Raw genomic sequence first — 13,045 nt, forward strand, 5'->3', positions numbered from 1 at the left:
TGCGCGGATAGATGAGTCAGTTGCGGTGCGGTGTGCGGATAAAAATTTTGGGTTCGCTGCATCTCTAGTGGACATCAGTTCAGCTTGTTTTTATTTCTGACGATCACAACGAAAAACAATATATTTCAAACATTGCAAGGGTCTAGAAAAAGGTAGAAGCAACAAAACACGGACGCTATAACGTGCATGACGCCAAAGCAGGACAATCAGTTATGGCATGGTCGCAACACCTTAATAAAGTTTTTACAAATGTAGAAAGATGAGAAAAGAAAGGCTAGTGAAATTTTTTTTAACAATTTATATGAGTAAAAAAAAGATAGTTTCTACGTTAATCGATCAAGGTGGGTTAGCAAAACTGTTAATGGTCTTGAGGGGAACACTCTTGATGCGTTAGCTCATCACGAAAAGCAATTAAATCATTTTTTGTGTTGCTTGGTGTGGAACCGGTACTTGTTTGTAGTTATTTTAACAAACAGTTGAGTGAATGCATGGTTGCCAATCTGTCTGAAAGATGTGAAGAACTGGAAAAACACTTATAATTTGGGACTGATGATCAAGCGTTCTTGAAGAATTTTGTATAATACCGTAGCCTATTTCTTTGCTTGGGCTCCAATTTGGGCTCTATTTTAGAACCCCAAAAAAAATTGGGCTACTTTTTGCATAAGCTTGGGCTCTTTTTTATATTAACCTCTGGCAACCCTATTCAGCAATGCAATTTGCAAATGCAGTTGTTTTTATTTTGGCTGTGGCTATGTTTACACTATATAGTGTAATAATAGCCTCAATAGTGTTGCCAGATAAGGAAATCTGCCCTAATTTGAGAAAAATTTAAAGCTGCTGAAAACAAAAACTTGTATTTTGTAAATCTTTTTAGTCCTGGGCAAAGATCAAAACCCTAATCTTATTCCTAGCCCTTCCTAATGTTAATCTTAACTCTGGCAACACCTGATTGTAACCATGTCATTAAGTGTGGAAAAATAGCCACTTCCTTTTATTTTCCAGTAGCAAAGGAGAAAACTAGTTTCGTTATTCCTTTGATTTTTTATGTGATAGGCAATGTTTTAAATTCATTGAACGTTATTTCTTCCACAAATAGAGTATTCTTAATAACATAATGAACTTGGAAAAGGACTTTGTATGTGATTATTCATTGCAACTGTTCGTGAGAACAAAGACTTGCCCAGGTAAGCTGTCCATCATAATTCAACATGTACATTTAGAGAAGTACTTCTTCATGTCAATTTATTTTGAGTTACAAGCTATTTCTGCATTTTAAAACCAATTTATTGTAAAAACTCACTCATCAGAAGAATACAAGCAATGTAATTTAATCATTTTTTAGCTCTGTTGAATGTGCGTTATAGCCTATAGATCAGAATATCTCCAACATACGCCATACGGTAATAAAATACTAGCTATGATGTGGTTTATGTAGGCTAGTGTTGCTTTGATATGTATCACAATAAACATAAATACCGGTAACATCGAAAACATGTATCGGTATAAATTGAAATTTTGTGAGTAAAAATGAAATTTTAACTGAAATACACTTATTCAACATAATCTTCATACCAGATTGTGGCCAGAGGTAAGCATCTGCTACTTTAAAAGTATCAGATGCTACTGCTACTCGGCTAAAGTAGCATGCGCTACCCGTTACTAATTGATAAAAAATGGCACGTTATTGCTCCTTCTCTTGCTACTTTTGTCTTAATTTAAACTGACACAAGAAGCACTTTGTGATGTTAAAACGTTATATATATACATCATTGTCATTTCAATGTCTTATAGAAAATACATTTTAGGTAAAATTTATTGTTACGCATCTTTCAAGTACACGAGCATCTCAAAATGCGAGTTGCTAAGTCCTTTGCGATTTGGATTCAGCACGTTTTTTTCAATGGAGAGATATCTCTCAACCATAGCACTGGAAGGAATAGGGGACAGGGGTGTTGCATTTAATAAAGAAATGTTATAAATTGGCAATAGGAAAGCTTAAGGACTTGCTTACTGTCTGACAAGACTTCAACAATTGAAAACTTCATTCTGTCAAGCTCGGTGACGGTGTCCGGGCCTGCGTTAGTGATTCAAAGCATCTACACATATGCGAAACTGCCAGGATTAAGCTCTACAAGAAGCTTTCCCAGTTCGAGGATAAAGATTCAATCTTGAATAAAATGACTTTTGTGTGTTTTAGAAGGGGCAATTAACCCCTACCGGATCCGCCATTGATATCCCCAACTGCCTGAGTAAATGGCAAAGTAGTTGAAAAAAAGACAAATGAATTGAATCAGGAAAAAAGTGTTAATGCAGATTTTTACCATGCGTTGATTTGCAAAGAGGGTTATTAATTATTAAATCTTGGACAAAAGTATTCACAGTTAATGAACGCAATCAAAACAAGAAACAGTTTTGTGTTCACCATTAAATGAACACCAATAATATGTAGCATGAAAAACATCAGAATGAATTGGCATGCAATGATAAAGAGGCAGCAAAGGGACTTTCCAGTCATCTAGTCGAGTACTACTGTATTTAATAATTTCATATTTCTACTTAAAGTTAAAGCAAGATGGCTCGTCGGATGATGATGATAAACAAACAAGTCGGAAGTAAATTAGTTTTGCATTCCATCAGACTGCCAAAAGAACTGATGTAAACAATCAAACATAATACAATACAACTTAAGTTTATCTGTTGTTTTTAGAAATATTTTTTCCTGTTGGACCATTCAAGACTTGCAAATACAGAGATGTGTTGATTCGCCAAGTCCTCCACACTATAATGTGCTCTGTAATAAAAGCACAAACTGCTGGTAGGAATGATCTAATTGCCATCATCTTATAAACTTTTGGATGTTCACTAACTTGTCTGCAGATTTTTTAGTATGTGCTAACATTACTTGCAAGTGGAATATGTTAATAAAGAAGTGATTTTCTTTAGTTTGTTGTAAAATCTACATAAACAAGCATGAATAAATATATTTTTGCTAAATACCCCTTTTGTTCTATATTGTATTCTATGATTAATATGTGTAATTGTTTTTTCAGATGTAAAAATTATTCGAATGATTTTTGAAGACTTGCCTTCATTGATAAAGTCTCTTGATGGATTTGCAAACACAACTGACCTTAAGCAACTTGTTGACCATTACTATGAAGTGAGATGATTTAACGTGAAGACCTATGTGTGCCTCCAAAGTTAATTACCAATGTGTTCATTACTATCAGCTAATGCAATTGTTTTGCAAATGAAAATATAGCTACTGAACTTCAACTGAAGTGTCATTAAGCAAAGTTAAGCAACATACTAATGCAGTAGAATTTGGCTATAGTGACATATCGCTGCAATGAAATCTGCTGTAAAGTCTTGCATTTAAACTACAGGTAGAATTCTGCTATAGTGACATTTCACTATGGTGACACATTTTCGCAGATCCCTTCAAATGTCACTATAGACGAGTTCTGCTGCAATATTAGTGTGATTTTATGCCATAGTAGTCTAGCTTGAGAATAGCATAAGCTCATTGACATTGAATGTATTTTTTAGGACGTAGTGGAGTTATTTCAGTTGGTTGCTTTGGATGAACAACAGAATGATTCTGTCGCAACTGAGTCTCTTCAAAACTTGAAGTCAAGTACTGCAGTTTTAATTGCAAAGTTTCGTGAACAGCTCAAACCTCCTTTTGTTGTTACTGTGAGTTTAACAGTTTTGACCTTAAAACGCACCATACTGCGAAAGTAGCCGTTTTCTTAAAACTAAAATGAGTGGAATCCAAAAGCCAGGAAATTAAACTCATGCTTCCACAACAATACTATTTCCATCTTCAGTAGTTCAATGCAATTGCATCTGATCATCAAAAAGGAGAATAGCATAACTTTTAAGATGTTTGCTGAACCGTGACTTCAGTTTGTGTGTTTTCACTTCTACAATTTTTTTAAATTAAACTTGAATTTTATCATATGTACTGTAATAAATTTTCATGGTATTTGGTTGTCATTGTTTAACTGTTCAATTTTTTTTATCTCGTACTCTCTTTCAGGTTTTCAAAGAATATGAAAAAAAATTAAATGAGCGTTTGGGTAAGAAATTAATCTAAGAATGATGAATACAATAACTCACGTAGTTTCTGTGAAACATTTTTAAGAACATCGTGTTAGTGTGACATTTGTGGGAACTGTTTTTGACTTCGACCTTTCAAGATTCCTCAGTGGAGTACTGGAGTGATGGAGAGAGATTAAAGATTGAACATTTCTAGTTGTCATTGCACTGATGAATCTTGAATGATGAATCTACTGAAACAAGACACTTCTGTCTGCGGTTAATGTTTTTATTCAATCTTTTCATTGTAATGTTTCATAACATTATCAGAGTTCGATTTACTCATAGAAAACATAACTCATCTATAAATCATTTTGTTTGTAACTTGTAGCTAATCTTTCCATAAAAAATACGTGGCAGTTGCACAGTTTCTGATTGAAAATTTATTAATGCTATGAAACTTTAACGACGTGTAGGCCACTTAACTATTTGTAAAACAAGTTCGTTTTTTAATTAATCAACCAACAACTACTTTTTTGCATTTGTTAAGACACTTCTTCAGACGATACTTCTGACGCTGAAGCTCACAAGGAAGATGATGACGGAGATGTTGCCAGTGTAGATTCCATTGACGTGGAAATCGAAAGTCAAGACTCAGCCTCTGTTATTTATGAACAGTCTTCGGTGGTTTCAGAAACTGCTTCAGAATCTGATAACGCAGCTGTTGAAGTAAACATAAACAATTGTGAAGAACATGTCACTGGTGAAGATCCTAAGTCTTTTCAACAGATTGATACACCTTACTCATTGGCTGAGAAAGAAGCAGACAGTATAGAAATACAAGGTGTCTCTTCATTATCAGCTGCTGGCAAAAATACTGAGCTATCTACTACGAATGTGACAAATAGTGCTTCCGCGCCACAAGCCGCGATTAACAACGAATCTACGCGTGATTGTTATGAAAATGAGCCAACGATAAATTTATCTCCTTCTCCAAAGTCAAATATCAGAAACAATGAGCAACACAACACCAAGTAAGTATTATTATCGACAATTTTTTATTCAGTTTAGTTTGTTTGAATTCTCTGTCCCCCGTGCTGCAATGAACACTGGAAAGAAGCGACAGCTAAAACTAAAAAAAAAAACAGAAATTTACAGATTTTTTGCTGGCTTTGAACTGCAGTGAATTGGGTGAAATATTATCACTATATCGAGTGCATGGGATATAACGTTATCATTTTTACAATCTCCATCTTACACCTCAGTAACCACAGTTTGTTATTCAAAACTTTATGAGTCCCTTTCTCAAGTAATAAAACTCGTACATCATTGTTTTGCAGACCTTTTGATGCTGTCGAAGTTGAACTAAATAGCACCAAGGTGCGGAAAAGACGGGTAAGTACTCCTACGATCAACTAACAAACTTGTGGTTAATGAATTTTACGTACCACGGTAGATATTAAGTATAAAAGTGAACTTCTGCCTGAATATCAGTGCCAGGATAAGCACACGACACTCCCTGCATTCTGTATAGTTCACAGTAGTGACGAGATAGCCTACCACTGAAACACTTGTGCATCGTTATGGTTCTTAACGTTTGCAATGCTGGCGAGATCCCCAACACTGAAGCAGCTGTTAGCGTTATGTTCCTTTTCAAAGTTGTTCTCTGTATGGACAATTTTTTTTTCATTTTATTGACGTTGGCTGTTCCGCGTCCGTTTGCGAATGCTGAGTTGCCTAGATGCCAAGGAAAAGCATGAAGCTGTGTCAAACCGAAATAGAATGATAAATTTTGTGCGACAAATAAGCTATACTCTAAATCAGCAGCTATATACTTATTTTTTTACAGCCCTTTCGTGCTGAATCTGACGCAATGCTAATTCATGGAGTCAAAAAATATGGACTCTCTGAATGGAAAAAAATTCATGAGAGTTACGATTTTCCTGCTTATCGCAAACCAATGCATTTGAAAGACAGGTTTGTTTCCAGACAGCAAAATGGTTTGTTTGCAGACAGCGTCTGCAGACGTTAAATTAATGTAAAAATGACGGATTTCTCTGTCTCGCTTATTGCTAAGTTTATGAGCAGTTTATTTATTTTTTTGATAAATAATCAAAACTTTAAACTTTCCTTTTCCGTTTTTTACAAAAAATTTGCACTAAATTATTTAAGAGCACCAACTAGAGCTGAGTATCCGTAAAAAGCTAGTACACTGTCTTCAATTCATCATAGGAATTTTTTTTTTTTTTTTTTTTTTTAACAATTCGCTCAAGACATTTGTATGTTTTTTTGTTCGAAATACACACGAATGACCACATAGGGAACGTTCAAATATTACGTAACGCCTTCGAGGGGGAGGGGAGGTTATACAAAGCGTTACGTTAGCGTCACATCGGGGGGGAAGGGGTTCAAGCAAAACGTTACGTAACGCTTTCGAGTACGGAATGGTAGTTTTTTGTGCTGAATTCGTAGTGAAAAAGCGTTACATGGGGGAGGGGGGGATTGAAAAAAGCGTTACGTTGGCGTTACATGGGGGAGGGGGAGGTCAAAAATTCGGAAAAAAGCGTTACGTAATATTTGAACGTTCCCATAGGCTAAATTAAACTTGAGTAATGCAAGTAGTATGTTTGTAATTATAACGACTGTACTGAAGAAGATTTATTTGGCTCCGGTCACGAGGTGGGCTTCATAAGCGTGGACTATTGTAGTAATATATTTTGGATAAAATAAGGATTTTGTTTTGCAATTCTAACAAATTCATATTCCGATAGCCGGCTTTACAAATCCCGTTTCTTAATCGCAAAAACATTTTTATTTACATCCGTTAGGTGGCGTACGTTGCGTGAAAACAAGCTCATCAGCGTTGATCAGGACAAGATTTCTGTCATTGCTGAGAAACAAGTCACCGCATTCAAGAATTACTTGGAGAAGAATCCTTTTGATGCAGGTGACATTGCATGGTCTGTTACATAAAATTATTCATTTAACACAAGTAATAATATAAACTACCCAGGCGGTAAATCTCGCCATTTTAAAGTTGTTTCAACGTCACCAAAAACGGCAACGGTTGCTGACTGAAAAGCACAATCGATTTTCACACTTTTTTTTTTTTTATTATCATTTTATTAGCATCAGACCAATAAGTCCATTTTAATTACCATACATGCAAAAAGACAAAAACAAAAATACAAGAATAATCACAATAACTCGGTTAACAGGTAATGCTGTTGCGGAGAATTGTTAACGAGTAAGCTGCGAATTGCACATTTGAAATACGACGATTTGACTAGAGCGTCAGAATTGCAGATAACATTTATGTAACAATTTTTGGAAGATTGACATCTACATAAAAAGTTGTAAATAGATTTGCGATAGATTTGTAAATAGATTACACAGGCCAACAAAAAAGGTAAAAAAAATTTGTGTCTGCAATGTAAGATGTGATTTGGGGTATATTGAGGCTGCTGATTTCAAAAATCACATCAGATTTTACCAATCACATCAGGTTTTTGAGATTTTTGCATGATATTTTTTCTCATAATATTGGCTTTTTGGCCGAATTTTCTCTTACTGTTACCGTTTTATAAAGACCTTATTAGCCAATAGTGTTGGAAAATTTGTCATAATCATGGAAATGATTTTATTTTGTAACATTTGGAGATGTATGATGACACCATGACCATTGGAATGACCGACCTATCTTCAGAAGGTACACTAGTCAGAAGGCCCCCTAGCTATATGGTCCACTGGTCAAAAAAGTCACCTAGGCCATCTGGCTAGTGGACTATCTGTCTATGGTAGACCATCCAACTTATGTACCTTCTGAGAACTGTCCATAAACTACCCCTTACAGGTAGGGTTACATTCACTTTCGCCTGAATGTTTAGTACCACTCCACTTTTTGATATAAGTAACATCGGGTTAATCTTTTTCGCTGAACGTGGAGATTTAAATGTGAAACTTGTCTATAACTCATTCTTATTTAAATTTTCATGTATTCAGATTTTTTCATATTAGCAAGGTGTTAATTCTGTTTGTGGTGTGAATAAGTAGCAGGATGGCATCTTCAAGGAGAAAGTGTGAAAATGACCCTGATGATTTTTGTTACATATGTGGCAGTTATACTGTTCCTAACCAAAGGCAAACCATAACAAGTTTTGTGAAACAAGCATATCTTGCATACTTTAAAATTCGCCTGGGTGATCAGGACAAATCATGGGCTCCACACATGCTGCATGTAAAGCTTGTGTGGAAAACCTAAGACGATAGATAAATGGAAATCCTAAATCCACTCACAACATTCACGAAAATCATGCAAGCGAAAGTTTGTCCCAGAGTAACGTTTCCCAAATGTGCATGTGAATTTCCTTTTTTCTGTAGAATTGAACCTATTTTTAAGTGTCTATTTTATTTAATTTCTTCAATTTTATTTTTCTTTGCTGGCGCAAACATATAGCGAATGACATTACAAACACACAACTGTAGCACCAACAAAACGAAAAGATGTCAAAACCAAAAGGTTTAAAATATGCATTGGGGATTTGCACAGCTACCAAACCTCCTTTTTAACACGAAAAAAAAATAACAATGTACGGTAGCATACTCTTGTAACAAAAAAGGACGTTGAACGTTTAGTGTTAGCAGATAAGCTTTGAAGAATTGGGTTCAAGTTATCAGACTTCAATAAAATTAAAAATAAAACAGGTCTTGAAATACCTCAATGTTTTCATTAATATTATGTTTGTATCTCTTGTGTAGACTTTAGACTTTATCGTGATGAATTTAGACTATATCGCAGACAAAAAAGGGTTCAAATTCCATGAAACGCCATAGTCTACCAATATAGACCAGGAGTCGATTTTACCAATTTTTACCAAAATAACATTCAGATATCATAAAATCCTGATGTGATACAAAAAATCTGATGTGATTTTTGAATTCAGCACCCAAAATATACCCTAGAATGACATTTACTATGCTGACACAAAATTGTGTTATCTACTGTGAACACTGAACATGGTGCGAATGGTAGACGCACAAATAAATGGGTGAGAAATAAGATCGGGATCCGGAAATGGTATGCTGGCGAACTTCAATAAGCTTCATTTTGGCTACCATCAAAGGAGATTTATGTGAAAAAGAATAGAGTGGACTGACAATGTTCTCGATTGGAGAGGTGGATTCAACCGGGCGAGAAAAGTTGCTTTAAGGACAAAATGCCCACGGTCCTTAAAACAATGGTCTACTGAAGTGTGCATATTGTAGGCACCAGCGAATACCTTTCTATCTTCATTGACAATGTAGATCTAACGACCTGTTTGAGTTTACAACAGGTCGTTAGTATCTACATATGTGAAGTACGCAACGATCATGCTTTCAAAAGCGAAACTCAATCTATTGCTCTTCCTATCTTTATTCAACATAGTTTCTTGTTGGTTATTTTAACCAGATCTTATTTTCAGAACCCTCTCATGACAACTCAAGGTTGGAACGAACTAAGTAAGTATAAACTTTTCTTGTATTTGCTTGGTTGAAGAAGGTTTAAAGTTCACCAAGCTGGCCATTTGCGTTCTTATAGTTACATTAAGCGTTACACATTAAAAATTACACCCTAACACTGGGACAGTACACTGGTTGTAGTAGTTGGGCAGTGTTGCCTGATTCGCTGCCCTAAAAGTACAATCTCACAGCTCAAGTCGATATACAACTTACTTATAACCTAATGCCAGTTTGAAATTAATTCATTTTCATGATTTATAGCGACTCTGTGGGGACTGATGATGCCGAAAGAGAGGCCCCGGTGCCACAGCCCTTAAAAACCTCTTCCCCAATGACGAGAAGTAAAACGAGAAACACTTTGCCTTCGTTTCATCAGCTCATTTCTCGTCAGACTTCTGAACCATCTCCAATCAGTGATCACAGAGGTACTGTGCTGTTGGTTGTACAAATGGCGAATTTGTAAATTGTAGGTGGATAGACTCAAATTTTATCAAACTAGAGAGAATTTAACTAAAAAAAAAGCACAAAACAGTTACATTTGTCTTTGATAAATTCACCGCACTTCCAGTATTTTCTCAACTGGTTGACATTGCAATTGTATTTTTGGATTTAAAAGTATGTTAACGCCATTGTCGATTTCCGTGTCCTTTGTGATCATTAAGTTTCCTTCTTCTTGTTCTTTTCATCAGATAGCGAAGAGGAACAGTCTGTCGTTAGTGGAAAAAGAGACACTCAAAATACTGATGAATCAGCTCTTCCTTCTACATTTCCTAGTAAGCATGCCAAATGCCTCTGAATCTCATTCCTACTTAGAATCTTAGATTGTGATTGAAAGAATACGTTTGGAGAAACAGAATGTACTGAGCTGCACTGAAACTTTCCTTCTCATTATAAAACGCTGAAAGTCGAATATGCTGCCTTGTGTTTTTCGGCAGTCGAGTGTAGCGAGAATTGACAGCGATAGACACGTGTTTCGCCCATGAGGCTGGGCTCATCAGTATCGCACCACTAATTCATGCCACATAGTTCTCAACCGCTGCTTTTGTCAGTCGATTGAATCCTTAGTTTAGTTATTTTCTTTACTCAAAAGTAAGTTTACATAGTAGTTTTTAGAGTATGAGGCTGATTTGGTCATTTCTTGTTTAATCTAAGCTGCAATGGGATGATGTTGTGGTGCAAAACTAGGCATGAGATCAAAAGCACGACAATAGTCTCATTTGTGCAACTCGTTTGTTGTTGTTCAGTCATTGCAAACGCTTTTTCTATTTTGAACAGGGGCCAATGGGACAAGATCAAACAAAAAAGAATCTCCTTCAACCCTGTCGTCCAGCCTGTCTCAACGCTTGAGGAAAAGTGAGCAGTGCTGTAATTACTTTTCAAAAGCACAGATACCCACAATCTTTTACAACTTTGTTAATTTTTCTTCAGGAAGAAAAAGGAGGTTGTGGGAGGCAGACGGCCAGATGTTGACTTGGGACACATCGGCCACCTTGCAAAACACCTCTTCTGCAAAGAAACCAATGCTTAACAAGAAGACAACAGAACGAAAGCATAAAAAGAAGGTGGCCACACTGCCTTTAGTTGTTTTATTTTTAAATGCCTTGGTTGGCTTGCTTGCGGTTGATGGTCAACTTGGAAATAGGTTTTCATTTTCTTGTAATCATCAATATGTAGTGTGTTATGTTGCTCAGACCTGTTGTAGTCATATCAAAATATTTTTTGTTGTGCATACAATCACTTTTATAGCTTACACAGTATCAAAAAATAATAATTTATGTTCAATCTTTCAACTCGTTTTGCTCTAAAACTCCACTTTAAGTATTTCGGTTTTATAGCCGAGACGACATGAAATCCAAGTTCTGTGTCAACGCAGACGGCCTGGCACAGTGGTAGACCCTTATATGTCTTGCATACTGGAGTATCACAGCACATGATCCTTCTAAGGGATAGTGGTTCCTTTTTTTGTTGTTTTAAGCACTTTCAAGTGACTGTCACATCTGCAGACCCCTCTAACGTCTAAGAGTGTCCCTGAGTAAAACTTGTGAAATAAATATTTATATATGAATATTGTTGCTTATTAATAAACATTGAAGCATTTTTATATATATATACAATTGGGTTAGAGAGGTATGCATAAGGTATCTATTTGCATTTGCTTATACTATGTGCATAAATGTATACATTTGTGGCGTAAAATCTATAATTACGGAGCTCTTAAAACTTTGCATAGACTCCCAAAAGGTACTGCTGTAATGAGACAACTCCTGCGATTACTGCATTTACTGCAAAGCTCACTCCTTGTTTTTGCAGCCCTGGCGTGATTGGGAAGTATCCAGCTTAATAAAAGGGCTACGACGCTACGGGGTAGGGCAGTGGTCTATGATCCTTGACCAATACCGGTTTTCGAATCGTGATTCAATAATGCTCAAGGACAAATACAGGTAATCTTTGACAAATATCTTCATCATGGGTTTTGTTAAGATAAAAAATCTTGCTCTGTACGCGTAGTTGGTGCGAGTTGCGTGGAAAACGTGATGTTTATTACGGATGTCTCGCTGTTTGGCAGCGTGTCCCGTCGAAAGACGACTTTGCTTTGTCAGCTCGATAGCACCATTCTCTCTGTGTGTTTTGGCAAAGGGTATGTTGAAACGAAAATGAAAAGCTGTCGGCATTGGAGCTTTCTAGAAAACGGATCATTGAAAACTCTGCATTTCTAAGTCTGTTAGTGACAAAGCAGCGAACAAACAAACGGAAAGCTGTCGAATAATAGTTTTTAGAAAATGACAAGACTTCTTACATTTCTAGAAATATGTTAAAGAACAAAGAGCTACCTCGAGACCTTTCACTCATGGCCGGATTAAAGGCCTCTCTCGAACTCAGTGCAAAATAAATGCAGAATTCAGAAAGAGAATAAGACTGCTTCCGGAATGTACGTTTTTTTTCACAAATTGGCCCTCGGTGACAAACATTTTCCAATCGTACTAAACATATTCTCTTACCCTTATTTTATCACGTGATTTGCACTTTTTGTGCTCGTTCAGTGGTTGTGTCAGAAAGATAGGCTAATGATTGGGATAGTTCCGAGCGCTGTTGTGTCGTGCTGTACTGCACACGTGTTATTTGATTATTATTCACGCCCTTTGTTAAATTTTGAAAGTTATTTATTGTGAAATATACACAGTTGACTGCAATTCGTAAAAGTGTTGACAAAGCAACTTGTGTAGCATTCTCAGGGGGGCAAGGAAACCAATCTTCGTGTCCACAGCACAGACTGCTTTTAATGTCAGTTCTACCTGGTGTCCGTTCTGCAGATGTCGATCACGATTAAAAAAAAAGTTAATCATGGGGTTCCAAAACTCGAAAAGTACGAATCCCTGACCTTACAGAAACAAGTCTACTACTTGACACTTGTCCTTAAAATTGATCAAAACATGGGGTTTCTCTAGGTTAGTCTCAATCGGTTTTATCCGTCATAAGTTGCAGCTAGTCATCACTTGAGAGAAGA

At 36.2% G+C, this 13,045-nt stretch overlaps 1 protein-coding gene across 1 annotated transcript; it reads left to right on the plus strand.

Moving 5' to 3' along the window:
- The first annotated feature begins 1,077 nt into the window (after nucleotides 1–1,077).
- On the plus strand, nucleotides 1,078–12,725 carry LOC145765385 (uncharacterized). Its single transcript, XM_082577201.1, has 16 exons — nucleotides 1,078–1,184; nucleotides 2,708–2,815; nucleotides 3,051–3,160; nucleotides 3,550–3,696; nucleotides 4,043–4,082; nucleotides 4,592–5,075; nucleotides 5,382–5,436; nucleotides 5,891–6,018; nucleotides 6,870–6,988; nucleotides 9,504–9,540; nucleotides 9,802–9,965; nucleotides 10,230–10,313; nucleotides 10,816–10,893; nucleotides 10,969–11,102; nucleotides 11,851–11,981; nucleotides 12,346–12,725. Exons 1-16 carry the CDS (start codon nucleotides 1,115–1,117, stop codon nucleotides 12,428–12,430), a joined length of 1,974 nt encoding a protein of 657 aa, XP_082433327.1. The 5' UTR covers nucleotides 1,078–1,114; the 3' UTR covers nucleotides 12,431–12,725.
- Nucleotides 12,726–13,045: the final 320 nt, after the last annotated feature.

This window comes from Aplidium turbinatum, chromosome 2, assembly GCF_918807975.1.
Source record: "Aplidium turbinatum chromosome 2, kaAplTurb1.1, whole genome shotgun sequence".
NCBI classification, from domain to species: domain Eukaryota; kingdom Metazoa; phylum Chordata; class Ascidiacea; order Aplousobranchia; family Polyclinidae; genus Aplidium; species Aplidium turbinatum.